The 26907-nt window shown below is 41.9% G+C and overlaps 2 protein-coding genes across 3 annotated transcripts in view; both read right to left on the reverse strand.

Moving 5' to 3' along the window:
* The window catches only part of LOC105497057 (zinc finger protein 415), a 50333-nt gene extending 27288 nt beyond the window's left edge, over nt 1–23045 (reverse strand). Inside the window, exon 1 of the mRNA XM_011767745.3 lies at nt 19187–23045. The gene's annotated coding sequence lies outside the window, so the exon portion shown is untranslated. The remainder of the gene's footprint in view (nt 1–19186) is intronic.
* On the reverse strand, nt 57–24475 carry LOC105497059 (zinc finger protein 347). Of its 2 annotated transcripts, none has more exons than XM_011767747.3 (5): nt 24400–24475; nt 19187–19247; nt 13858–13984; nt 13285–13413; nt 57–7905 (listed from the first exon to the last, which is right to left on the reverse strand). In XM_011767747.3, the coding sequence occupies exons 2-5, from the start codon at nt 19199–19201 to the stop codon at nt 5657–5659; spliced, it is 2520 nt and encodes an 839-aa protein (XP_011766049.1). In that variant the 5' UTR covers nt 19202–19247; nt 24400–24475; the 3' UTR covers nt 57–5656. The 2 variants fall into 2 exon arrangements, with proteins under 2 accessions (XP_011766049.1, XP_011766048.1); XM_011767746.3 differs by having other exon boundaries at nt 13285–13416.
* Nucleotides 24476–26907: the final 2432 nt, after the last annotated feature.

The raw sequence follows: 26907 nt of genomic DNA on the forward strand, positions 1-26907 counted from the left end.
TCATTCATTTAGGTAAGATGCATAGGCAATAGTGATCTAAAAAAATGTAGACTTAATTGATCTATAAAAATATAGATTTAATACAAAGTTACCACAATCACAATGACACATGAAGATAAACCATTTAAAAATTACAAGAGATACTAACAAAATAGGCATAGCTGGTGAGTAAAGGACAAAAATAACTAGCATTGTTACTGTAGCATCATCATTAAAAGCTTTGTCTTTGCAGCCAGACAACATGGATTCAAATCTCGATTCTGCCTCTTACTGAAATGTGATTGAGCCTTTTAAAGCAGAATATGCTGAGGTCTGAGATTTGATGGATGGTGACGTTGGAAATCTTTTTATGTGCCTATTTATCTCAGTATATCTGCTTCAGTGAAATGTCACTTCATAGTTTTAACCATTTTCTAATTATATATAACATATACGTATATATTATATAATGTGTATGTTATATACGTATATATTATATACAGTGTATATCATGTGTGTATTATATATGTATATATTATATACATATATTATATATGTATATTATATGTATATAGGTATATTATATATGTATATTATATACATATGTATATAATATACATATATGTATATTATATATAGTATATGCATATACAGCATAGTATGTACATAATATATACGTATATTATATATGATGTTATATGTATATAATATACATATATTATATATGTATTTTAGAGAGAGAGAGAGGGAGATGCAGTCCTGCTCTGTCGCCAAGGCTGGAGTGCAATGATGGGATTTCGGCTCAATGCAACAGCCACCTCCCAGGCTCAAGCGATTCTCCTGCCTCAGCCTCCCAAATAGCTGGGATTACAGGTGCCCGCCACCACACCCAGCTAATTTTTCTATTTTTAGTAGAGATGGGGTTTCACCATGTTGATCAGGCTGGTCTTGAACTCCTGACCTCAGGTGATCCCCCCCCACCTCGGCCTCCCAAAGTGCTGGGATTACAGGCATGAGCCACTGTGCCTGGCCTAATTTGATTATTTTGCCTATCTGTCCTAGGTTTCCTCACCTCTGAAATGAGAATATCATCAATACTTATTTCAGGGAGCTGACGATTCAGTGGTTACATTTAAAGCATTAATAACTGTGATTCTTACTCTAACTGCGATTGACCTAAAAGAAAATATATATGCAAAGATAAATCACTTATTAAAGTATATATATATATATCAGTTTTTTTTTAAATGGAAACAAAACTAAAGGGAGTATATTAAATGGCAGCTATCATGGCAAAAGTTGCACAAATATCATGTTTTGCTGTAAGAGCCTCTGGCTCAGAACAGAAATACTAGCCACAGTGGGAAGTTGAATTGCCTCCAGGGACTCACTGAGAGAAATTATCTCCTTTGCATAAATGATAGTATCTTGGGGACTCTCTTATTAACTGTATTTTCATTTACTTCTCCAGATGCTGGTTAACATCCACACGCTTGATTTTCAAGCAGCTGATCTTTGATAACTTCCATATTAAGAGACTTCATTTCACCATCTAGTATCCCTGTACTTTAATTGAACTGAAGATTTACAAGGACACTCCATTTTCCTATTTACAGAGAACCTAGTCTGTACCTGCCATTGTCTTACATACATTTTCATGTCACAAAATTTTATTTCCAAACAACACCCTAATTTATGTATTTTCTAAGTTTTCACTGGAGTAACACAGAGAAGAAATGCAGTAAACATATAATTTAGATTAAAATGTATGGAAGGAAAAAATCCTTAAAGTAAAAATCATATACAAAAAGTCATTTTACTACTATTGGCTCACGGCTGTAATCCTAGCCCTTTGGGAAGCTGAGGCAGGAGGAATGCTTGAGGCCAAGAGTTCAAGACCAACCTGGCCAACATAGCGAGACCTCACGTCTAAAAAGAATTACACAATGCCATAAACTGAACATGACATTAACATAACACAGCCTTTGGAAAAATACCCTTTGGCTAAAGTTGCTTGATCATATTATGTAATAAACTTTTCCACAAATTCATTTGCACTGAACTACTATAAAAATATTTTAGGCAATTTAAACAGCATTTCACAAACATTTTCAAGAATGACGTTATGTAATGGGATCTATGGGTTCAGCAGAAAAGGAAGAGTAGTTATCTACTATATGAAGAAAGCGAAGGTCTTTCCTAACAAAGAAGTTAGAAATTTTTTTTTTTTCTCTTTTGTTTTGAGACAGAGTCTCACTCTATTGCTCAGGCTGGAGTCCAGTGGTGAGATCTCAGCTCACTGCAACCTCCATCTCCCAGGTTCAAGTGATTCTCCCGCCTCAGCCTCTCTAGTAGCTAGAACTACAGGTATGCGCTGCCACACCTGGCTAATTTTTGTATTTTTAGTAGAGATGGGGTTTCACTATGTTGGCCAGGCTGGTCTTGAGCTCCTGACCTAAGGTGATACATCTGCCTCAGGCTCCCAAAGTGCTGCAATTACAGGCATGAGCCACCATGCCTGGCCAGAAATCAGAAGTTTCAAGAGTAAATATTCAGTGTTGTACTAGAGTCAGTTTCCATTTTGTGATTTTTGTCTTATAACACCTTTTATACCTCTGCACTCCCCCTTCTTATTCTGCCCATCTGGCCAAGCTGGTAATGCCCGTGTTCCCTCCTTTGGCACTAGATGGAAGTTCAAAGCACGTGTGGGACCCTCACCCCAACTTCACCCTTTTATTAAAGGTTATTACCATAACACCCCAAGCAAGTTATTTATCCTTGCTCTCTCAAGCCATTTTGGACCAGTTTGGGAAGTCAATCCTGCTTCTCACAGAAAGCCTCATTATGCAATACACATTTTCCTAAAACTTCATTGTTTGGCATCATTTTCCATATCTAAACCAAACTGTAGGTGGAGTTCAATACACTTCTTGTGGAGAGGTGACAAATTAACATTGCCAAAAACGTGATAAGGTTAAATTTATGAAACTTCTAGTTTACCTACCAAAACAAAATGAAATTTCCATTTATATGTTCATTTTTAAGAGGAAACTGATGAATATTAGTCTTGTCAAATTACGTCACTGAGCATAGCATTCTTTATTAGTGTTATTTTTGTTATTCTGCACTATTTATAATTTTTTTTTTTTTTTTTTTGACGGAGTCTCGCTCTCTTGCCCAGGCTGGAGTGCAGTGGCGCGATCTCGGCTCACTGCAACCTCCGCCTCCTGGGTTTAAGTGATTCTTCTGCCTCAGCCTCTCGAGTAGCTGGGATTACAGGCACATGCCACCACGTCCAGTCAACTTTTTTTTTTTTTGTATTTTTTAGTTGATGATGGGGTTTCACTGTGTTGGCCAGGGTGGTCTCGACCTTCTGACCTCATAATCCACCCACCTCAGCCTCCCTAAGTGCTGGGATTACAGGTGTGAGCCACCGCACCCAGCTAATATTTTCCATACAATTTTTTTTTCTGAGACAGGGTCTCACTCTGTCACCCAGGCTGGAGTGCAATGGTGTGATCTTGGCTCACTGCAACCTCTGCCTCCAGGCTCAAGTGATCCACCTGCCTCAGTCTCCCAGAGGATCTGGGACTACAGGCGTGAGCCACTCTGTCCAGGTAATTTTCCTATTTTTTTTTTTTTTTTTGTAGAGACAGGGTTTTGCCATGTTGCCCTGGCTGGTCTAACTCCTGCACTCAAGTGACCCACCTGCCTTGGGCTCTCAAAGTGCTAGGATTACAGGCACGAGCCAACACACTCAGCCCATACATCTTCTATATTTGTATTTTCACTTCATGTAAATAAAGATGCATGCCATGGTTATTTGGCACACAAACATGTAAAAATAAAATATGATATATATTCACCAACACTGTGGCAGGTTTCACAGTGTAAGAATATCAAAATTGCACTTTCTATGGGATTTTCATTATATCCATATAAATATTCTAAGGCAGAGTGTAGAGAGAATAATTCAAGTGCAGAGTATGATTACAGTTTCCCAAAATTGTATGTTGATTCCACAAAGAAAAAAAAAATTGTTCTAGATCCTCCAACCTAAAAGACTGAGTGTATTGTTATTATCTGTTATGAAGTATCCTACTGAGGTAGGATAAAACAGTGTTGGTACAAAGAATGTGATTTGCTCATAGTTATAAGAAAACATTGAATTTTTTTTGGCAAAACATTATATGTCTGTGACACATTCTTAATAAAACTGTAGCAAAATGTAATTCCAGCAATTAGTGTGAATTCTACTAAAAAAAAACCAAACCAAACCAAAACAAAAAAACACGGTATTCTGGTTCTTCTGACCAAGCTCTCCATTCCAATAACTGTTATCTCTTCGATTTCAAAAATAAGCCTATTTTTCATCAATCTCTGCTATAAAACAGCTATTGCCATTCAATAGAGAAAGTGGCAACCATTTCCCCTGCACTATTCCTATCACATATATGTCACTAATAACCTATCACATATATGTCACTAATAACTTATTACTCTCCTCTCATAAAAATTCCAGTGTCCTGAGGTCTTGGCCTACTCAATGCAGGTAGAGCCTGACTTCCCTAAAACCCATGGTGTCTCTCAGAAGAGCACCTTGAACACAATCAGTATGATGATTGATAATCATAGTTTTACATTATTTTCTGCTCCTAAACCATGGTCTCTCAATTGAGAGAAGATTTAACTTTATAAGGCAGAGTCCTCCTTCTTCAATAAACATAGATAAAAATTATCCTCATGTAATGAAGTAGGCCTTTCCATACTGCGTTTCTTTCCCAGACAGGCACCATGAAAGGTGCTTAAGGATGCAAAATAGCCACAGATCCATAGTTCAGGTTGAAAGTCACAAACAGTACTCTTTTTAAGAAACCTCAAACAATGGAATGAAAGATTTTATAACCTGAAGGTAAGCAGCCATTTCCAAATGTCCTTCAACCTTTGAAATATATAATGTCTTAAGTTTTACCATATGGGGATGTGTAATTATCGTGCAGTTTATCATATTAAAAGTGAATCAAAGAACTAGAGACTGAGTCACTCTTTGTATGAATCCTCACCTACAGTTACAGTCTTAGAGTAAGAGCTTCAGGATACACATTGCATTTGTGTGGTTCCATCAAATATGTAGACTTTAATGCCTACAAAGCTGTGAGGCCTGAATAAAGCCTCTGCCACACACAGTACATTTATGTGATTTCTCATTATTATGGACTCTTGGATGTCTATTAATACTTGAACTCATGAGGAGTTCGCCACAGTCATTGCATTTTCTTTTTCCTTTATGATGGAGTTTCGCTCTTTTTGCCCAGGATGGAGTGCAATGGCACAATCTTGGTTGACTGCAACCTCCACCTCCTGGGTTCAAGTGATTCTCCTGCCTCAGCCTCCTATATAGCTGGGATTACAGGCATGTGCCACCAGGCCTAGCTAATTTTGCACTTTTAGCAGAAATGGGGTTTCACCCTGTTGGTCAGGCTGGTCTTGAACTCGTGACCTCAGGTGATCCACTTGCCTTGGACTCCCAAAGTGTTGGGATTACAGGCGTGAGCCACTGCGTCCAGCCAGTCATTGCATTTTCAAAGAATCTCTCAGGAATAAATTCTCTGATGTTGTCAAAGGAATGAATTCTAACTGCAAAAGTTACCACCTTCATTTGTAAGGTTTCTCCCCACTATGAATCCTGTGATGACTTGCAAGGTTTGAACTCTGACTTTAGAACTTTCCACACGTTATATTTGTAAGGTTTTCCACCAGTATGGATTGTCTGATGGGTAGTTAGGCTTGAACAGATACTAAAGGGTTTCCCACACTCATATGGTTTCTCTCCGGTATGAACTCTCTGATGCCTTTCAAGTTTTGAAGTTTGACTAAAGGCTTTGCCACACTCACTACACTTGTAAGGTTTATCTCCAGTATGAATTCCTCGATGTCTTGCAAGGTGCGAATTCTGAGTGAAGACCTTCCCACACTCATTGCATTTGTAAGGTTTTTTTCCACTATGGATTGCCTGATGGGTAGTTAGGCTTGAACGGACACTAAAGGCTTTCCCACACTGATTACACTCATATGGTTTCTCTCCAGTATGAACTCTCTGATGCCTTGCAAGCTTTGATGTTTGACTAAAGGCTCTGCCACATTCACTACACTTGTAAGGTTTATCTCCAGTATGAACTCTCCGATGTCTTGCAAGGTGTGAATTCTGAGTGAAGACCTTGCCACACTCATTACACTTGTAAGGTTTTTCGCCAGTATGGATGACCTGATGGGTAGTTAGGTTTGAATGTTCACTAAAGGCTTTGCCATACTCATTATACTTGTAAGGTTTCTCTCCAGTATGAATTCGCTGATGCCTTGAAAGGTATGAATTATGCCTAAAGACCTTGCCACATACATTACATTTATAAGGTTTCTCTCCAGTATGAATTCCCCGATGTCTTGCAAGGTGTGAATTCTGAGTGAAGACCTTGCCACACTCATTACATTTGTAAGGTTTTTCTCCAGTATGGATGACCTGATGGGTAGTTAGGCTTGAATACACACTGAATGCTTTGCCACACTCATTACACATATAAGGTTTCACTCCAGTATGAATTCTTTGATGATTTGCAAGGTGTGAATTTTGAGTGAAGACCTTGCCACATTCATTACATTTGTAAGGTTTTTCTCCAGTATGGATGACCTGATGGGTGGTTAGGTTCGAATGTGCTCTAAAGGCTTTGCCACACTCATTACACTTGTAAGGTTTCTCTCCAGTATGAATTAGCTGATGCCTTGCAAGGTGTGAATTACGCCTAAAGACCTTGCCGCATTCATGACATTTGTAAGGCTTTTCTCCGGTGTGAATTACCAGATGAATAGCTAGGCTTGAACGAACACCAAAGGCTTTGCCACACTCATTACACTTGTAAGGTTTCTCTCCAGTGTGAATTCTCCAGTGATTTGTAAGGTGTGAATTTTGAGTGAAGACCTTGCCACATTCATTACATTTGTAAGGTTTTTCTCCACTGTGGGTTGCCTGATGGATAGCTAGGCTTGAACGAGCTCTAAAGGCTTTCCCACACTCATTACACTTATAAGGTTTTTCTCCAGTATGAATTCCTCGATGTCTTGCAAGGTGTGAATTCTGAGTGAAGACCTTGCCACATTCGTTACATTTATAAGGTTTCTCTCCAGTGTGAATTTTCCGATGTTGTGAGAGTTGTGAATTTCGACTAAAGACCTTACCACACTCATTACATTTGTAACGTTTTTCGCCAGTATGGATTACCTGATGGGTAGTTAGGTTTGAACGTGTTCTAAAGGCTTTGCCACACTCATAACATTTGTAAGGTTTCTCTTTAGTATGACTTCTTTGATGACTCACAAGGTGTGAATTATGAGGAAAGACTATGCCACATCCATTAGATTTGTAAGGGCTTCTCCAATTATTTGCTTTTTGCCCCTGTGTAAGTAATAAGGAAGAGATAAAATCTTTGAGATACTTGTTAGAAATGTGTGTTTTGACATTATAAGGCATTTGTTGAAGTGATGAAACTGAGGAACTATTGTTGAAAGACTTCTCAACCTGATTACATTCATAAATTTTCCCTTCATATTCAAAAAGCTGCAGTTCAGGCAGATGTGACTGAAGGCTTAATCCAAGCTGATTTTTAATAAGCTTGTTTTTTGCATCTCTTTTATCATGTTCCTCTCTTCCATGAGTGAGATTGCCTTCTTGGGTCATAAGCACTCCTTTGTAATTTCCTTCAGCATCTCTGCATTGATACTCAAGGTCATGCGTATTTTTCTGGACTTCCCTGAAGGAACAGCCTTCAATGTCATGGCTTTCCTGTCTTTCCAACATCACTGTTTGGAATATTTCTCCTTTATTACTCTTCCCTTTGTGTGGTAAATCTTTCATTAAAAATTCAGAAGAGAGAGCTACAAGATATAAAGATCCGTAGGTTTCCAATTAATTGTAGTATGTAAACAAGTATTTTACACTGAAAAACAATATTACACCAAAAGCAATTCTTATACTGAACAGATTTATGAAACTTCAGAACAATAATATTCAATTTTTAGGAACACAAAAAAGAAAGAGGATTGTTTAATAAAGAAAAGTTGATTCCATGTAATTCAAGTTAATAGCATGGAAGCCTAGTTCCCAACCTACAAGACTGTAGCCAGCAAAGCAATCGTTCAGTAATAAAGGAGAGACAGTCTTCCCCAGACAAACAAAGCTAAGGGAATTTACCATGATCAGACATGTTTTACAAGAAATGATAAAGGGAGTTCTTCAAATCCAAAGAAAATGACACAATGTAACTGTTACACTAATATTAATATCATAATCATGGTGTGCAAACCATTTATATATTTACTAAGAGGGCCAAAAGATAAAACTATTAAAAATAAGCACAACAATTTGTTAAGAGATAGGCAGTACACAACATAAATTGTGACATAAAAAATTCAAAATGCAGGGTGAGAAGGGAATGAATACACACAGAGGTTTTAGTTTCTTTTTTCTGCAATCAAAGGTAAGTTGATATTGATTTGAGATAAACTGTTAAAAGCTATAGGGTGTTTTTGTAAGTCTTATTTTATGGTCACCACAAAGTAAAAGCCTGTAATAGACATATTAATAATAAAGAGCAATGAATTAAAACATACTGTCATTTTGTTACTTCTTTTCTAATTGTTTTCTAACTCCTTTCTGGCTTTCTTTCTTACTGTCTTCCTTTGTGCTTAAGTGATTTTCTCTGGTAGTATAAGTCCTTACCTATCAATAATAACATTAAATATAAATGGACTAAATTCTCCAATTACAAGAGAGAGGCCTGCTGAATGGATTATAAAACACAGCTAACTATATGTTGCCTACAACAAACAAACTCACTTCACCTATAAGGATATATGTAGACAAAAAGTGAGGAGATGGAAAAAGAAATAAAAAAAGAGCAGTAATTAGATAAAACAGACTTCAAGTCAATAAGTGTAAAAAGAGACAAGGTCGGTATATAACGAGAAAAGGATCAACTTAGCAAAAGGATATAACAAATACATACACACCATAATATGTAAACCTAATGTTAATAAATCTAAAGGCAGAGATAGGAAGCAATACAATAATATTAGAGGACTTCAAAACACAATTTTTGGTAATGAATAGATCATCCAGGCAGAAAACCAATTAAAAAAAATTAGAGTTAAAGTATACTGCAGACTAAATGAACTTAAAAAAGACTTTTTTTTTTTTTTTTTTTTTTTCCTATTTTAAACAGATGGGATCTCCCTGTGTTGCCCAGGCTGTTGTGCAGTGCTTATTCACAGGTGAGTTCACAGTGCACTGCAGCCTTGAACTTCTGGCCCTAAGCATTCCTCTCTCCTCAGCCTCCCAAGTAGCTAAAATTACAGGCATGTTCCATGCCCTAACAGACACTTACAGACCATTTTATCCAACTGTTGCAAAATACATATTCTTCTCATCAGCACGTGGATTATGCTTCAGGACAGATTATATATTAAGACACCAAACAAGTCTCAATAAATTCAAAAAAGTCAAAATTGTATCTAGTATCTTTTCTGACCAGAGTAAAATAACACTAGAAACCAACAAGAAGAGCCTCAGAAGATACACAAATATAGCTGGGCACAGTGGCTCACGCCTGTAATCCCAACATTTTGGGAGGCCAAAGTGGGCAGATTACCTGGGGTCAGGAGTTAGAGACCAGCCTGGCCAACATGGTGAAACCCTGTTTCTACTAAAAATACAAAAATTAGCCAGGAGTGGTGGCACATGCCTATAATCCCAGCTACTTGGGAGGCTGAGGCAGAAGAATTGCTTGATCCCAGGAGGTGGAGGTTGCAGTGAGCCAAGATTGTGCCACACACTCCAGCCTGGGTGACACAGCAAGACTCTGTCTAGAAAAAAAAAAAGAAGATACACAAACACATGGAAATTAGATGACATATTCCTGAACAGCCATTGAGTTAATGAAGAAATTAAGAAGGAAATATAAACATTTCTTTCCCTTTTTTTTTTTTTTGAGATAAGGTCTTGCTCTGTCACCTACCCTGGAGTGCAGCTCAAGTGATCCACCCACCTCAGTCCCCCAAGTAGCAAAGTCCACAGGCACACGCCACCATGCCCAGCTAATTTTTGTATATTTTACAAAGACGGAGTTTGGCTATGTTGCTCAGGCTGGTCTCAAACTCCTGAGCTCAAGCAATCTGCCCGCCTCAGCCTCCTAAAGTGCTGCGATTACAGGCATGAGCCACCACCATGCCTGGCTAAAAATTTCCTGAAACAAATTAAAATGCAAAATAGCACAATCTATAGGATACAGAAAAAGCAGCAAAAAGAGGAAAGTTTGTAGCAATAAACACCTATATCAAAAAAATAGTAAGTCAACAAATAAAGTACCTAATGATACACCTCAACTAGAAAAGCAAGAACAAACCAAACCCAAAAGTAGTAGAGGGAAAGGAATAATAAAGATCACAACAGAACTAAACAAAATAAAGACTAAAAACACAATATCTAAGATCAATAAAATGAAAAGTAGGATTAAAAAAAAATTTTTTTGTGAGATGGAGTTTCGCTCTTATTGCCCGGGCTGGAATGCAGTGGCGCGATACTGGCGATACCACAACCTCTGCCTACCGAGTTCAAAAGATTCTCCTGCCTCAGACTCCTGAGTAGCTGGGATTACACGCATGTGTCACCACACCCAGCTAATTTTGTATTTTTAGTAGAGATGGGGTTTCTCCAGGTTGGTCAGGCTGGTCTCAAACTCCCGACCTCAGGTGATCCACCCGCCTTGGCTTCCCAAAGTACTGGGATTACAGCTGTGAGCCACCACACCCGGCCTAAAAATATTTTTTTTAAGAGATGGGGTCTACCTCTCTCACAAAGGCTGGAGTACAGTGGCCCAATCATAGCTCACTGCAGCCTTGAACTCCTGGGTTTAAGTGATCCTCCTGCCTCAGCCTCCCAAGTAGCTGGGACTACAGGCATACACTACCATGATTGGCTAATTTTCATTTTATTTTTAGAGATGGGGTCTTTTACTATGTTGCCCAGGCTGTTTTGAACTCCCCGCCTCAAGCAATTCTCCTTCCTCAGTCTCCCAAGTTCCTGGGATTATAGGCGTGAGGCACCATGCCTAACTTGAAAAGTAGGTTTTTTTAAAAAGATAAGCAAAATCAACAAACTTTTAGCTAAATTGAAATAAAAGGTCAGGAGGAGGTACACCCAAATTAATAAAATCAGAGACAAAACAGAAAACATTAGAACTGATACACAACGGACCATTAGAGACAATTATGAACAACTACATATAAACAAATTTTAAAACCTAAAAGAAAGGGATGCGTTTCTGGACACATACAACCTATCAAGATTGAACCATGAAGAAATAGAAAACCTGAAGACACCAATAACAAAATTGAAGCTGAAAAAAAAAAAAAAAAAATTCATGTAGAAGAAAAGCCCAGGATTGAATGAATTCACTGCTGAATTCTACCAAACACTTGAAGAATAGTTAATACTGGTTAGGCATGTTGGCTCATGCCTATAATCCCAACAATTTGGGAGGCTAAGATGGGAGGATTGCTTGATGCCAGAAGTTTGAGACCAGCCTGGGCAACACATCAAGACCTCAGCTCTACTAGAAAATAAAAAACGATTCGGCCAGGCACAGTGGCTCATGCCTGTAATCCCAGCACTTTGGGAAGGAGGATCACCTGAGGTCAGGAGTTCAAGACCAGCTTGGCCAACATGGTGAAACCCCGTCTTTACTAAAAATACAAAAATCAGCCAAGTGTGGTGGCAGACGCCTGTAATCCCAGCTACTTGGGAGGCTGAGGCAGGAGAATCGTTTGAACCTGGGAGGCAGAGGTTGCAGTAAGCCGAGATCACGTCACTGCATTCCAGCCTGGGCAAGAGAACGAGACTCCATCTCAAAAACAAACTAACAAACAAACAAAAAACCCCACAATTAGTTGGGCATGGTAGTGTGCACCTGTAACGCCAGCTACTGGGGAGGATGTGGAGGGAGGGTCAGTTGAGCCCAGGAGTTTCAGTTTGCAGTAAGCTATGATTGTGCCACTGCACTCCAGTCTGGGTGAGATAGAGAGAGAGAGACTATCTCAAAATAATAATAATAATAATAATAATAATAATAATAATAATAAAGAAAGAAAGAAAGAAAAGAAAAAATAAAGAATACTAATTCTACTCAAACTATTTCAAAAACTGAAGGGAGCACATATTTCCAAACTCATTTTATGAGGCCAGCATTACCCTGATACCAAAATGAAGACAAGGACACAACAACAAAAAGAAAACTATAGGCCAATACCCCTGATGAATATACATGCAAAAATCCTTGAAAAAATAGAATTAGCAAATAGAATTCAACAACACATTAAAAAGACATTCACCATGATCAAGTAGGATTTATTCCAGGAATGCAAGGATAGTTTAACACACACAAATCAATTAATGTGATTCATCACATCAACAGAATCAAGGACAAGAAGCATATTATCATTTCAATAGATGCTGGAAAATGACTCAATAAAATCAATATCTCTCCATAATAAAAAGTCTCAACAACTTGTGTACAGAAAAAACATACCTAAGCATGATAAAAGCCATATATGACAAATCCAGAGGGAACACAGTAAACAAGAAAAAATTGAAAGCCTTTCTGCTAAGATCTGAAAGACAAGGATGTCCACTTTCACGACATCTATTCAACATAGCACTGATGTTCTAGCCAAAGCAATTAGGCAAGAGAAAGAAATAAAAAACATACAAATTGAAAAGGAAGAAGTCAAAACATACTTCTTTGCAGATGACATGATTTTATATTTAGAAAAACCTAACAACTCCACTAAAACACTCTTAAAATTTAGCAAACTATATAGAATTTGGATCTATATGTCTGAGAACTGGGCATCAGATAGAATCAACTACAGAAGGAAACACCAAAGGACATCAAACAACCCTTTTGTAACAGCCCTCCCTGTGCCACATAGAGTCAAGGAACCAGAGTTCTCAGAAGCTAGATAACATTGTCATCCATCATGATAAAGACTTTGCCTTTGTCTGTTTGAGCTGCAGCACCATTGGAAGGTGAAAGGATATAGTACAAGTCTAAAGGATAGACAAAAGGGGGCAAATAAAGATTTCTGTTCAGAGGTCACAGGATTCAAATTTCTGTTCTCCCATAGAACTCTCAAATTTGCATAGAGTTTCCTAAACACTATTTAATAAGCGGCATTTTCTCTACCCATCCGAACTCTTACCTGTAATTACGGCTTTGATCCATTCCCATCCATCTGGGTTTCTTGCTATCTGTACTTGGCTCTCCACAGTGAAAGGCTCCTTCCCTTGCTCCAACATAGAGATAATACTGAGGTCAAAACAAGAGATTCCTGCTTATGAAAAGAAAGGAAAACAATGGGCTGTAGAGTCCCAGTCCTATGTTTCCAGAGTCCCAGTCCTATGTTTACATGAGGAGGGAGGACTTTACAGCTGTATCTGAAAAAACACTTCAAAAATTCATCCACTAAATGCTTCCTTATAAATTGTTAGGAAACACTATAATATGCAAATATATAGCTCTCATCCCAAAACCACTAAATCAAAGCATGGGGATAGAAAACAGGGAATTGGATATTTTAAAAGTCCTGAAACCCTCCAGTGATATCGGGAAGAGGACAATTAAAATCCAGTTTCCACATTATGGAGACTTTCATTTTTGAGTCAACACAGCTTCAGTTTCAGCCAAGCAATGCAGGAGCTCCCAAGAGACCCACATGGAAAATGAAAAGATACACAGGGGAAGATCCTGACTTCTGGAAGAAAGTCATCCTCACCCAGCGAGGCCAGGTTCCTATAATTCTCCAACATCACATCCCTGTACAAAGTCCTCTGAGCGGGGTCCAGGCATGTCCACTCCTCCTGAGAGAATTCTATAGCCACATCCCTGAATGTCACCTGTCCCTAAAATGAAAAACACATTCACCAAGGGGATATGAAGAAAGTTCCAAACTTCACATAAAATGAGAAGGGAAAATAGATGAAACTGAAGTGAGTGGGACAACATCGAAGTTGTGATATAATAAAATATACATATGGTCTTCATCCCCCTTTCCTGACATACATCTCACTTGGAATCTCTGGAGTGATAAGTGCCTTTGTAAGCTAATAAGATGACTGGTGGCTGGAGGCCCCAAGATAGTTTCAGAATGGGGGGTGGTTACCAGAAAGACCAAGGCAGGATTAGAAAGTTGGGACTTCGAGCCCCATCCCCCAACTTCCCCTGAGGGGATGGGGGCTGAAGGCTCAGTTGATCACCAATAGCCAAAGATGTAAGCAATCATGCCCACGTAATGAAGCCCCCATAATAACCCAAAAGGACAGGGCCTGAACAAGTTTCAGGATAGGGAAACACATGGAGGCTCTGAGAATGCCCCCCAGACCCCCAACAAAGACAGCACTCAGCCTCCCAAGTAGTTGGGATTACAGGAAAGCACCACCATGCCATGCTCCTTTTCCCATACCTTACCCAATAGACTGCTTACATCTGGCTGTTCATCTGTATATTCTGTAATATCCCATATAATAAATGGGTCAATATAAATAAAGTGTTCCCCTGATTTCTGTGAGCCATTCTAGCAAATCATTCAAACCTGAGGAGAGGGTCATGGGAATTCATGATATATAAGCCAGTCAGTGAGAAGCAAAAGGCCACTTGTATTTGCAGCTGGTATGGAAGTGGGTACACTCTTGTGGGACTGAGCCCTCAACCTGTGGGATCTGATGCTATGTCCAGGTAGATAGTGTCAGAATTGAACTGAATAGGAGGTCACTCAGCTGGTGTCCAGTGCAGAATTGCTCGCTTGGTGTGTGTATGGGAAAACCCAGGACATCTGGGATCGTGTTCTCTGTTGTGAGAGTACAGTAGGAGAAACTGGATCTGTTTTCACCACATTCTCACACACACAGGTATTTTTGGGCAGAATGTTTTCTTAATTCTGTCTTCCTATACTTTTCTATAAGAGGTTAGGATAGTCTTTAAATCAGTGTTGATTTCTCAGTTTGGTAGACAATACAAAAACTATACAAATATACAAATAAAAAACCAACACCGGGTTATCTTTATTGAAGTGTTATATATTATGTCTGACACACCGAGTGATATTCAGTATCCAGATGATCTACAGCGTGAGTGATGTCTTACGAGATGAAAATGTGTACAGTGAATTTAAAGAAAGACAGGTTAGAATCTAAAAACTGTGATGATCATCGCAATGACAGATGTTTCTGAGCACTTCCCAAGTGCAAGGCATTATTCTACTTATTTATTTACTTACTTACTTATTTTTTTGAGACAGAGTCGCTCTATCGCCCAGGCTGGAGTGCAGTGGCATGATCTTGGCTCACTGCAACCTCCACCTCCTGGGTTCAAGCAATTCTCCTGCCTCAGCCTCCCAAATAGCTGGAATTACAGGCACCCACCACCATGCTTGGCTAATTTTTGTACTTTTAGTAGAGACGGGGTTTTACCATGTTGACCAGGCTGGTCTCAAACTCCTGACCTCAGATGATCTGCCCGCCTTGGCCTCCTAAAGTGCTGGGATTATAGGCGCAAGTCACCGTGCTTGGTCTGGCATTATTCTAAATAAATGTCTTGCATGTACTAGCTTGTATATGAATATGATAGCCCATGAGAGAAAGATCTGTTCCCATCTTACTAACAGATAAATACATAACAGATACTCTAAGAAACTTGCGTCAAGTCAAAGAGCTAAAATGTCAGAGCAAGCACCTAAATCCAGGTGTCTGGGAATAAGAATTAAACCTAAAGAATCAAATAGTTGGCCAGGCCCGTTGGCTCACGCCTGTAATCCCAGCACTTTGGGAGACCGAGGCAGGCGGATCATGAGGTCAGGAGATCAAGACCATCCTGGCTAATACGTTGAAACCCCGTCTCTACTAAAAAAATACAAAAAATTTGCTGGGTGTGGTGGCAGGCACGTGTAGTCCCAGCTACTCGGGAGGCTGAGGCAGGAGAATGGCATGAACCCGGAAGGCAGAGTTTGCAGTGAGCCAAGATTGCGCCACTGCACTCCAGCCTGGGTGAAAGAGCGAGACTCTGTCTCAAAAAAAAAAAAAAAAGAATCAAATAGTTAAGTAAAAGAACATGAAAAGTACCTAAATGAGCAAAGTTGAAACAAGTTCATGAATAACAATATGGAACTTCATAAAAGGTAACTGCATATATACACATTTATTTATGCCCATAATATGTTACTATTCTTACTATTAAATCATTAATGTGATAGTTGAGACAAATTTAAGGGCACAGAAAATATTTAAGATACAATTTGAATTGCTAAAAAGCACAAAACTTATTTGAAATCACGATGTGTAGGCTAGGTGCGGTGGCTTACACCTATAATCCCAGCACTTTGGGAGGCTGAGTCAGATGGATCACCTGAGGTCAGGAGTTCGAGACCAGCCTGACCAACATGGTGAAACCCTGTCTCTACTAAAAATACAAAAATTAGCTGGTGTGATGGCGGATGCCTATAATTCCAGCTACTCGGGAGGCTGAGGCAGGAGAATCGCTTGTACCCGGGAGACAGAGGTTGCAGTGAGCTGAGATCGCACCACTACACTCCAGCCTGGGTGACAGAGTAAGACTCTGTCTCAAAAAAAAAAAAAAGAAAGAAATCATGACGTGTGCTTAACAAAAAAACATGCACTCACATCACATATACACAGTTTAGTAATAACAACAGTGAAAGTTAAAACATCCACTCTCTCCTCATTCAGAGAAGGCTCCAAAAAAGATGGAGAATGAGCTATCGATCTTTCCTAACATGAAAACACGTAAATTTTCAAAATCTGCAGGCTAAAATGTCACAACAAAACATTCACTGAAGGGCCGGGCATGGTGGCTCATGCCAGTAATCCCAGCATTTTGGGAGACCAAGTGGGCTGATCCCTTCAGGTCAAAAGTTTGGACCAGCCTGGCCAACATGGTGAAACCTTGTCTCTACGAAAAATATAAAAACTAGCTGGGCATGGTGGCATGCAACTGTAGTCCCAGCCACTCTAGAGGCTGAGGCAAAAGACTTGCTTGAGTCCAGGAGGCAGGGGTTGCAGTGAGCCGAGATTGCACCACTCCAGCCTGGGTGACCGAGTGAGATTCTGTCTCAAAACAAACAAACAAACAAAACCCAAAAAACATTCACTGAAAAATTTTGTTCTTTTTTTTTTTTTTTTTTTTTTGAGACGGAGTCTCACTCTGTCGCCCAGGCTGGAGTGCAGTGGCGCGATCTCGGATCACTGCAAGCTCCGCCTCCCGGGTTCACGCCATTCTCCTGCCTCAGCCTCCTGAGTAGCTGGGACTACAGGCGCCCGCCACCGCGCCCGGCTAATTTTTTGTATTTTTTTTAATAGAGACGGAGTTTCACCGTGGTCTCGATCTCCTGACCTTGTGATCCGCCCGCCTCGGCCTCCCAAAGTGCTGAGATTACAGGCGTGAGCCACCGCGCCCGGCCAAAAATTTTGTTCTTAATGTTATAACAATCTATAAACACATCTCTATAGGACTTGAGCTGTCTCTTGACACAAAACTGACAACACTGTTTCCCCACTGAGACAAGAGGGAGGGTAGAAGACTGGACAGGAAAGGTGATGCTTTAGGTCTTAGGACATAAGCTGCAAGTTTGTTTGGAGTTATACTGTAAAACAGATAAATACAACATATAATGTTTAAAATAAGAGAAACAGGGCCGGGTGTGGGGGCTCACGTCTGTAATCCCAGCACTTTGGGAGGCCAAGGTGGGTGAATCAGTTGAGCTCAGGAGTCCGAGACCAGCTTGGGTAACATGGTAAAACCCTGTCTCTACAGAAAATACAAAAATTAGCCAGGCATGATGATGTGTGCCTGTAGTTCAGCTACTTGGGAGTCTGAGGCAGCAGGATTGATTGAGCCCAGGAGGTAGAGGTTGCAGTGAGTCGAGATCATGTCACTGCACTTCAGCCTGGGTGCCACGGTGAGACTCTCTCAAAATAAATAAATAAATACAATAAATAGAGTATTTAATAATTGGTAAAAACAGGCCAGGCACGGTGGCTCACACCTGTAATCCCAGCACTTTGGGAGGCCAAGGCAGGTGGATCATGAGGTCAGGAGATCGAGACCATCCTGGTTAACACAGTGAAACCCCGTCTCTACTAAAAATACAAAAAATTAGCCAGGCGTGGTGGCGGGCGCCTGTAGTCCCAGCTACTTGGGAGGCTGAGACAGGAGAATGGCGTGAACCTGGGAGGCGAAGCTTGCAGTGAGCTGAAATCACGCCACTGCACTCCAGCCTGGGTGACAGAGCAAGACTCCATCTCAAAAAAAAAAACTTGGTAAAACAAGAACATGGTTCTATCCTCTCTAATGTGAAAGAAGTTCTGCTCCTATAACTGAACAAAATAATAACCATTCTCACCTAGCACCCGCTACACAACGGTCCCTGCAGAAACACCAGTCTCCATTATATGGGTTTTCTGAGAATAGTTCAATGATTCTCCTGCATTTTCCATTTAGGTTGATTTCATATATTAAAATAGATGATGGGATGAAAGAATCTTCTGTCACTGATGTCTGTCAGTCTAAAATTCCCATTCCATTCCCAGTCATTAATAAGAGTTTGAGGTTGGAAATGCAGTGACTCACTTGGTCAGCTTCAAATGTAATATAAATGAACCAGAAAAATTTCCCCTTATTAGCCTTATTTTACAGAATTTAGCAGGTATTTGTGCACATTAGCACGTGACTTCCACATGCAGCTTCTCTACTCCTGGTCCACAGAGAGCTGACAGAGCATCCAGATGTGGCCCCTGAACAGCCCCTGCTGCCCAACAGCACTGACACCACGGGACCCTCACCCCGTCTCCATCCATGTCTGGTGTGAGCCCTTCCCAGGCCCATGCCCAGTGCCGCCTCTTCCCAAGTTCATGTCACTGGGTCACAGGAGATAGAATGAATCTAAGCAAGATGAGAGACTGAGGGAAGGCACGGGTGAGTGTGAGCAAACCTGTCAGGCAGGACGCTTCAGACTCAGAAGATTCCCAACTTCAAAGAATGACATTTCAGCAAGAAATAAGAGACAGAACAATCCACTGATAATATTATTTTACCTGGGTGAGAGCCATGCCCGACTTCTCTTTCCTTCCTCTTCCTCCTCTTCCAGCGTTCCTCCTTAGGTAACAGGAAAGTGCCTTTAGAAGTCAATACTGAATATCCAAAGTGTGCTGTTTATTGCTCAGAATCAACACATCCTCTTCCTATGGCACAATCACACACACACAGGGAAGACCTCACCCTGTGGAAAGATGGTCTCAGCTGCCCACTGCACCAGGGCGATGCAGGGACAACAAGCTCCTACGGGAAGACCAGTAAGTGAGTTTCTGACCCCCTTCTTCAGAATCGGCTCTCCTGCTGGAGGAGCCCACACACACGCTGCAGCAATTGGGAGGTGGGCTGGACTGAGCTCTCCCATTCAGGGCACACACCCAACCCTGACCAAACCCCATGCAGAGAACAGCTTCCCTCACCTCTCTGGCCTCAGAAACGAAAGGTAGAGGCTGAACGTGGTGGCTCACACTACAATCCTAGCACTTTGGGAGGCTGAGGCAGAAAGATCAATTGAGGCCAGGAGTTTAAGACCAGCCTAAATAACATAGTGAGACACCATTTCTCTTAAAAAATAAATAAATAAATAAATAAATAAATTTAGCCAGGCACAGTGGCTAACGTCTGTAATCTCAGCACTTTGGGAGGCCTAGACACAGGATCCAGAGTTCACGGGAGAGTCCCGCAGGTGACACGAAACTGTGCAGGTGGGGTTCAAAGCCATGAGCTGAGTTGATAAGGAAAGGCAATGAGTGTGGACAGACAAAAAAAGTGGCTGAAGGACTAAGCCCATATTCAGAGAACAGAAAGTTCTGGACACACAAGAGGAAAGCACAATGTGATCAGGGAGGCAATAAGAAAATTACAACAAATAGTTGGGTGCAGTGGCTCACGCCTGTAATCTCAGCACTTTGGGAGGCCAAGGCGGGCGGATCACGAGGTCAGGAGATCGAGACCATCCTGGCTAACACGGTGAAACCCCGTCTCTACTAAAAATACGAAAAATTATCCAGGCGAGGTGGCGGGCGCCTGTAATCCCAGCTACTCGGGAGGCCGAGGCAGGAGAATGGCGTGAACCTGGGAGGTGGAGCTTGCAGTGAGCCGAGATTGCCCCACTGCACTCCAGCCTGGTTGACAGAGCAAGACTCCGTCTCAAAAAAAAAAAAAAAAAAAAGAAAATTACAACAAACAGATGTGTAAAGCTCAACGGGATGTTCTAAAAGCCAAGAAAATAGAAGAGAAAGTGTTCAACTGTGCCACATGCTACTGACAGGAATGGAAAGATGACAGGACATTAAACATTGAATTTCAAATGGAGCTGTCAGTGGTAAATGAAAAAGAACGTCAGTGGTATATGAAAAATAATGTTGGGTATGCGAGCTTGATTTAAGCAACAGTTCAAGCAAGAACTGAAGGCAAGAATTAAACACAAAGTAAAAAAAAAAAAAATTGTAGTGTATTGTGTACTCAAATGGAGCATAGAAGAGGGGTACTTACTACACAGTGAAATGTAGTTTAGAGTTTTTTATCTTTATTTTTTGAGATGAAGTCTCACTCTTTTCACCCAGGCTGGAGTACAATGGTGCGATCCCAGCTCACTGTAACTTCCGCCTCCCAGGTTCAAGTGATTCTCCTGCCTCAGCCTCCCAAGTAGCTAGGATCACAGGCACATGCCACCATGCCTGGCTAACTTTTGTATTTTTAGTAGAGATGGTGTTTCACCATGTTGGGCAGGCTGGTCTCGAACTCCTGACCTCAAGTGATCCACCTGCCTCAGCCTCTCAAAGTGCTGGGATTACAGGCGTGAGTCGCCGTACCTGGCCAATTTAGAGTATTTTTTGTTTTAAAGATGGAGTATAGAAGAAAAAAAGACTTTATTCTGTGTGCGTCTTTTTTTTTTTTTTGAGACAGGGTCTCACTCTGTTGCCCAGGCTAGAGTGTGATGGCATGAACATGGCTTACTGTAGCCTCAAGCTCTTGGGCTCAAGCGATTCTCTCAACTCAGCCTTGCAAGTAGCTGGGACCACAGGTGCAAGCCACGATGTCCAGCTTATTTTTTTCTATTTTTCGTAGACAAGGAGTCTTGCTATGTTGCCCAGGCTTGTCTTGAACTCCCGGACTCAAGCAATCCTCCCACCCTGGCCTCTGAAAGTGTTGGTACTACAGGTGTGAGCCACTGTGCCCAGCCCTGTGTACGTGAATTAATGGAGAATACCACCCCCTGGGTACAGGGATGAATTCCCTTGAGGTTAAAATTTTGAAAGCTTTACGGATTGAGAAGAAAAACAAAGTTAAAATTGATGGCATGCATATTGTCCTGAGACTGTGAGTGAGGCTGGCACGTGGTGCACAATTGCAGGCTCAGCAGCAGCCAGAAGTAGGAACAGGCCATTCCCAGTCACTACTGAGTGGGTGGGCCACTTGGAGGTCTTTTCCTTTAGTCTCTGAGATAGGAAAATACCCAACTCTACATTCTGCTCTCATATTAAACACAGAATACTTCACCTCTAGTCACTAAAATGTGTGTGTGGCTTTTCCCACAATGACCAGAGGACTCCCAGGGGACTCCCAGCTCGGGGCATGAGGCGGGGGTCCTACAATTTCACTCAACTCTGACATTATCTACAAGAAGACAGCATAGGCCGGGTGCGGTGGCTCATGCCTGTAGTCCCAGCACTTTGGAAGGCCAAGGCAGGTGGATCACTTGAGGTCAGGAGTTCGAGACCAGCATGGCCAATATGGCAAAACCTCGTCTCTACTAAAATACAAAAATTAGCTGGGTGTGGTGGCGCACACCTGTAATCCCAGCTACTTGGGAGGCTGAGGCAGGCAGGAGAATCGCTTGAACTCGGGAGGCAGAGGTTGCCTTGAGCCAAGATTGTGCCATTGCACTCCAGCCTGGGTGACAGAGTGAGGCTCTGTTTCAGAAAGAAAACAAAAAAAAAAGGCTGCATGATGAGGTGCTACAGGTTCAGAGCTCAGTCTAAAACTGTCCCTTACTTCAGACACAGTATGCAAGTGGTAACTGTCACTTACACTTTTGAGTAACCTGATAAATACTGTGGTTCTCTTAACCCCTCCTCTGCTTTCACTTTCTAGGACAGCTCTTCCTTCTGACTGTTCATCTGTATCCTCTGTAATATCCTTTACAACAAATGTGTAAACTAAGTGAAGTGTTCCCCTGAGTTCTTTGAGCTGCCCTTACAAATTAATAGAACCTGAGGTGGTTGGGAGGGGGATGTCAAGGGAATCCCCAATGTATAGCTGGTCACTCAGAAGTTCAGGTACCAGCGTGAGACTTGCAACTGGCACCTGATTCAGGGGCAGTTTCGTGGAACTGAGCCTCACTCAGTAGGATCTGATGCTAACTCCAGGTACAGAGTTTCAGGTACAGAAACCTGTCTCCAGGTACAGAGTTGAACTATAGGACACTCAGTGTCTGATAAAGATTGGTTGTTGGTGGGAGAAATCCGCACACATTTTCCTGAGTGGAGGTGAGACATTGTGTAGAATGTGCACTGTTGTATTGAGTGCGACAGGAAGGAAAACCAAAGGAAAAATACTTTTTCCTCTTAGTTCATACACTCGTCCACACCCTACCTTATTCCAGGAAAACGGAAGTGAGTGGACTCAAAACTAAATGAGCGAAGTCACTGCACTCTGGTTTGAATAGTGATTGCAAATGAAGCTATGCACGAATACTAATAATTGTCAAATGCATGTCTTACACATTTTACGTAAAGGAGTTTCTTCAATTCTCATTTGCAGCTGCATAATTTGAGTAAACATATTTTAAATGTGTTGCAGTATTATATACCAAGAAACCAATGTCAAAACGTAACCATCACATTTAATCAACGCACCACTCACCTGGCCCCAGGGTCTCTCTCTTGCTTCCATACTGTTTCCCTCCCTCATTCTCTACATAGGTCTCACTCTCACATTAGCTTATTTTTTATTTTCTGTGTTTTTCCCCTGGTTCTTTGCGTGTCGTTTTGAGCCCCTCCCATCTCCTGCTGTTTCTCCCCTTCTTCCTCCTCTTGTACCTGTTCTGTCCCATTCTGGGGCCTTGTTTCAACTCTGATTCCTATTTCTCCCCAATTTTTTCATTGTCCCCAAGTCCATATATTTCTGCCCCTTTCTTCTCCCGTCTCTGCTCTCTCTGTTAAATCTCCTCTTCCCTGCTACACCTCTGCCTCACTCTCTGGCACCCCCAGATCCCAGGCCTCCGCCTACTGTGGTTCTCCCTCTGCTCTCCTAGTCACTGGCGGGCCCCTCTTGCTGTCCCAGCACCACGCTGCTCTGTCTGCCCTGGCTCCAGTTTCCTCCTCCTCTCCCGGACTGTCTTGTCTGAGGAGCCTCCCACTTTCTGCCCCTCTCCCTACCTTGCTGTCCTTCATCTCTCTGGACATCGAGCTTTTCTCTACATTTCTCCAATTGCTTTTCTCCTGCCTTCTCAGTTCCTTCTTTCACTCTTACTATCTCTGCAAATCCCTCATCCATCCTCTACTTTGCCATTTGTTTACGGGTTCCCCTCATTCTTTCCTCTCAGTTTTTCTACTTCTCTCTCTGTCTCTGTCCCTCTCTCTATCTCCTAATCCCCTTGGCCCACACATTCACAGGAGGGTTTGGAGTAAGACGCCTGCATCTTGGAGGAGCGCATTTTCCAGGGGCTGGAGCTGGGCAGGCAAGAACACCGGGTGTCACAGGGCAGGCCCCGGGCACCTCCCCAACGCGGGCGCAGGGGAAGCGGTGACTGCGAAGGCGAGGCCTGGGGAGCAGCAGGGCCCGGCACGAGGAGGAGGAAGGTGGGGGGCGACGGTGCCTTAGGGAGAGGGGTGGCGTCTACAGGATCCCAGGACCAGGCAGAGGACGCGGCCTTCCCCGGACTGGGGCTGCGGCGCTGCGCTGCAGGGTCCGACGAGGACGAGGCTGGGAGGTGCCCACGGCGAGAATCCACCTCGCGGGTGAGGACTTTAAAAAACCCGGGGCGGGAGGAGGGGTCAGGAAAGGGTTTTAAGCGGGAGGAAGACGCGAAAGGCCGGGGACAGGGAGCAGCCTCAGAGCGACTTCAACCCAAAGGGAAGCGACTCCGAACCCACACCTGGGGTGGAGGGGCGCGGTGCGGGGATATTAAGGTCTGTAGCGAGCCCGGGAACTGGCTGCGGAAACAGGGCAGGGCGATTCGCAAGTTTAATCCATACTGAGGGACACTCACGCTCGGCGGCGTCACCTCCACCCAGCGCGATCCGCTTCCGGAACTGCAGAAAACTGCGCGTGCGCGGAAAAGAGCCCGGGCACTCTGGGGGCGGGGCCTGGGCGAGAGGCGGGGTCTGCGGACGAAACGCTGGGGCGGAGCCGGGGCGGGGTCTGCGCTTCTCTCTGCCGCCCTCGCCCGCAGTCTGATTTTTCCCGGTTTGGAAATGGTGGAGTGTTCACCGTGTCCCGGGCAACAGCGTTCCAATTTGAAGCAGTTTTAAGGTGAAAGAATACACTTATGTGAACCCCTTATGATAGAAACCAAAATGATTTCCTCTTACCAAGTTGAAAACGGTTTATGTTAAAATTGTTTGCCGGCGGGTTGGACCCAATTCTGCTAGGGAGTCTCCTGCAGCTCAGAAACGGGGATCTGGGATTCGGGGATCTCGGTCTAGGAACTGGGATCTTAGTGGAGGATTCACGAGGCACAGCGATTGGATCCAGGAATTCCTGCAATTAAAATGCATTTAATTTAACTGAAATGTCCTGAAATTATCTCTGAGGATGATGCAAAGTAGAATGGGAAATGCAGCGTCTAAAATTCGTCCTACCTGGACGGATATGCAATTTAATGCAGTAGCCCATCAGAACCTCCTTTGCATTTCAAATCCCCATTCTCCCCAGTGGAAGAGTCAAGCCTGTGCTCAATTCATGGGAAAGTTAAGGCCCCCGATAAGTTAGATCACCAAGGGCTGCTTTATTGTTCTTTAAAATATGTATTTTTATAAAGATGGGGGTCTCAGCCCAGGCTGGTCTCCAACTCTTGGCCTCAAGCAATTCTCCTGCCTGGGCCTCCAAAAGTGCTGGGATTACAGGAGTGAACCACTGTGCCCAGTCAACTGCTCATTTAAACCATGCAAATTTTTTTTTAAAATAGAGATAAACTGCATTATTTTTGCTTATATTCGTTATTACGTTCCACACTTGAAATTAACCGCAAACAACTTTGACATAATCTTTCTTTGCATCAAAATATGCTTAAGTCAATAATTTCTAAGTATGTAATTTCAAAGTCACTTTATGGGCGTTTAGAAGGTAACTAGACACAGTACTTTTTATTTTAAAATTGTAGTCTATATTGGGGCTATTTTTTGTTTTCTGTTTCTTAATGTTCTATTAGATGTGGATAACAGAGTGTGGAAAATAGTCACCACATGACAATTGGGTTTATTTTCAACTAAAGAATAATTTTCCAGTATTTCTAACGTATCATCCCGGTAGAACTAAAGACTTACAGGGACACCGTGTTTTCATGTTTATAGAGAACCTAGTTTACACCGGCTATTGTCTTATGTACATTTTCATGTCACACAATTTTATCTCCAAACAACACCCTTATTTATATACACTCTATAGATTTCACTTTAGTAACACAGACAACAAAATATTAAACGTTTCATCTGGGTTACAATGTATGAAAGAAAAAAAATAAAAGGGAAAATCAGATTAAAAAATAAAAAGTAATTTTACTACAATTGAACATAAAGCATGAAATATATTGCTCAATACCATAAACTGAAAAGAACATTTCCATAGCCTTTGGAGAAATGCCCTTCCAGTAAAACTGCCTAATCATATTTACTATGTGATAAACTTTTCCACAATTTTTCACTGAGTTAGTATAAAAATATCTTAGGCATTATAACTAAACAGGATTTCAAAAACATTTTCAACAGTTGTGTTATTTTTAATGAGTCCTATGGGTACAGCGGAAAAATAAATGTAGACTATTACTATGAAGAAAACTAGGGCGGGGCGCAGTGGCTCATGCCTGTAATCCCAGCACTTTGGGAGGCAGAGGCGGGTGGATCACTTGAAGTCAGGCGTTCAAGACCAGCCTGGCCAACATGGTGAAACCCTGTCTCTACTAAAAATACAAAAATTAGCCAGGTGTGGTGGCACACACCTGTAGTCCCAACTACTTGGGAGGCCGAGGCAGGAGAATCACTTGAACCTGGGAGGTGGAGGTTGTAGTGAGCCGAGATCACGCGACTGCATTCCAGCCTGGGTGACAGAGCAAGCCTCCATCTCAAAAAACAAAACAAAACAAACAAACAAAAAAGAAAACTGGAAAACTGGGGTCTTCCCAAACCAAGATGTCAGGAGTTTCCACAGTAAGTAATTCAGTGTACTAGAGTCAGTCTCCATTTTGTGATGTTGTACTACTAACACTTTTACAGCTCTGCACTTCCTCTTCCTGTTCTGCCCATTTGGTCAAACTGATCATGCTTGAGTGCTTCCTCCTTTGTCACTAGATGGACGTTCAAACCACACAAAACATAACCCAGCCCCACACCTTATCAACCATAACACACCAAGCAAGTTGCTTATCTGGGCTCTCAAGCCATTTTTGGACCAGCTTTGGAAGTCTACCCAGCTTTCCCCAGAAACCCATATTATGTAATAAACAGTCTTATAACACTTCTCAACCAAACTTGAGGTGAAATTCAATACAGTTCCAGTAGAG

The sequence above is a fragment of the Macaca nemestrina genome, chromosome 20, assembly GCF_043159975.1.
Source record: "Macaca nemestrina isolate mMacNem1 chromosome 20, mMacNem.hap1, whole genome shotgun sequence".
In the NCBI taxonomy this organism is placed as follows: Eukaryota; Metazoa; Chordata; class Mammalia; order Primates; family Cercopithecidae; genus Macaca; species Macaca nemestrina.

Coding starts and splice junctions, on each gene's coding strand:
- LOC105497059 (XM_011767746.3), bottom strand. Junction 13,417..13,857: donor TAGGAACCTGGCCTCGCTGG/GTGAGGATGACT, acceptor TCTTTTCATAAG/CAGGAATCTCTTGTTTTGAC. Junction 7,906..13,284: donor GATCAAAGCCGTAATTACAG/GTAAGAGTTCGG, acceptor TATATCTTGTAG/CTCTCTCTTCTGAATTTTTA.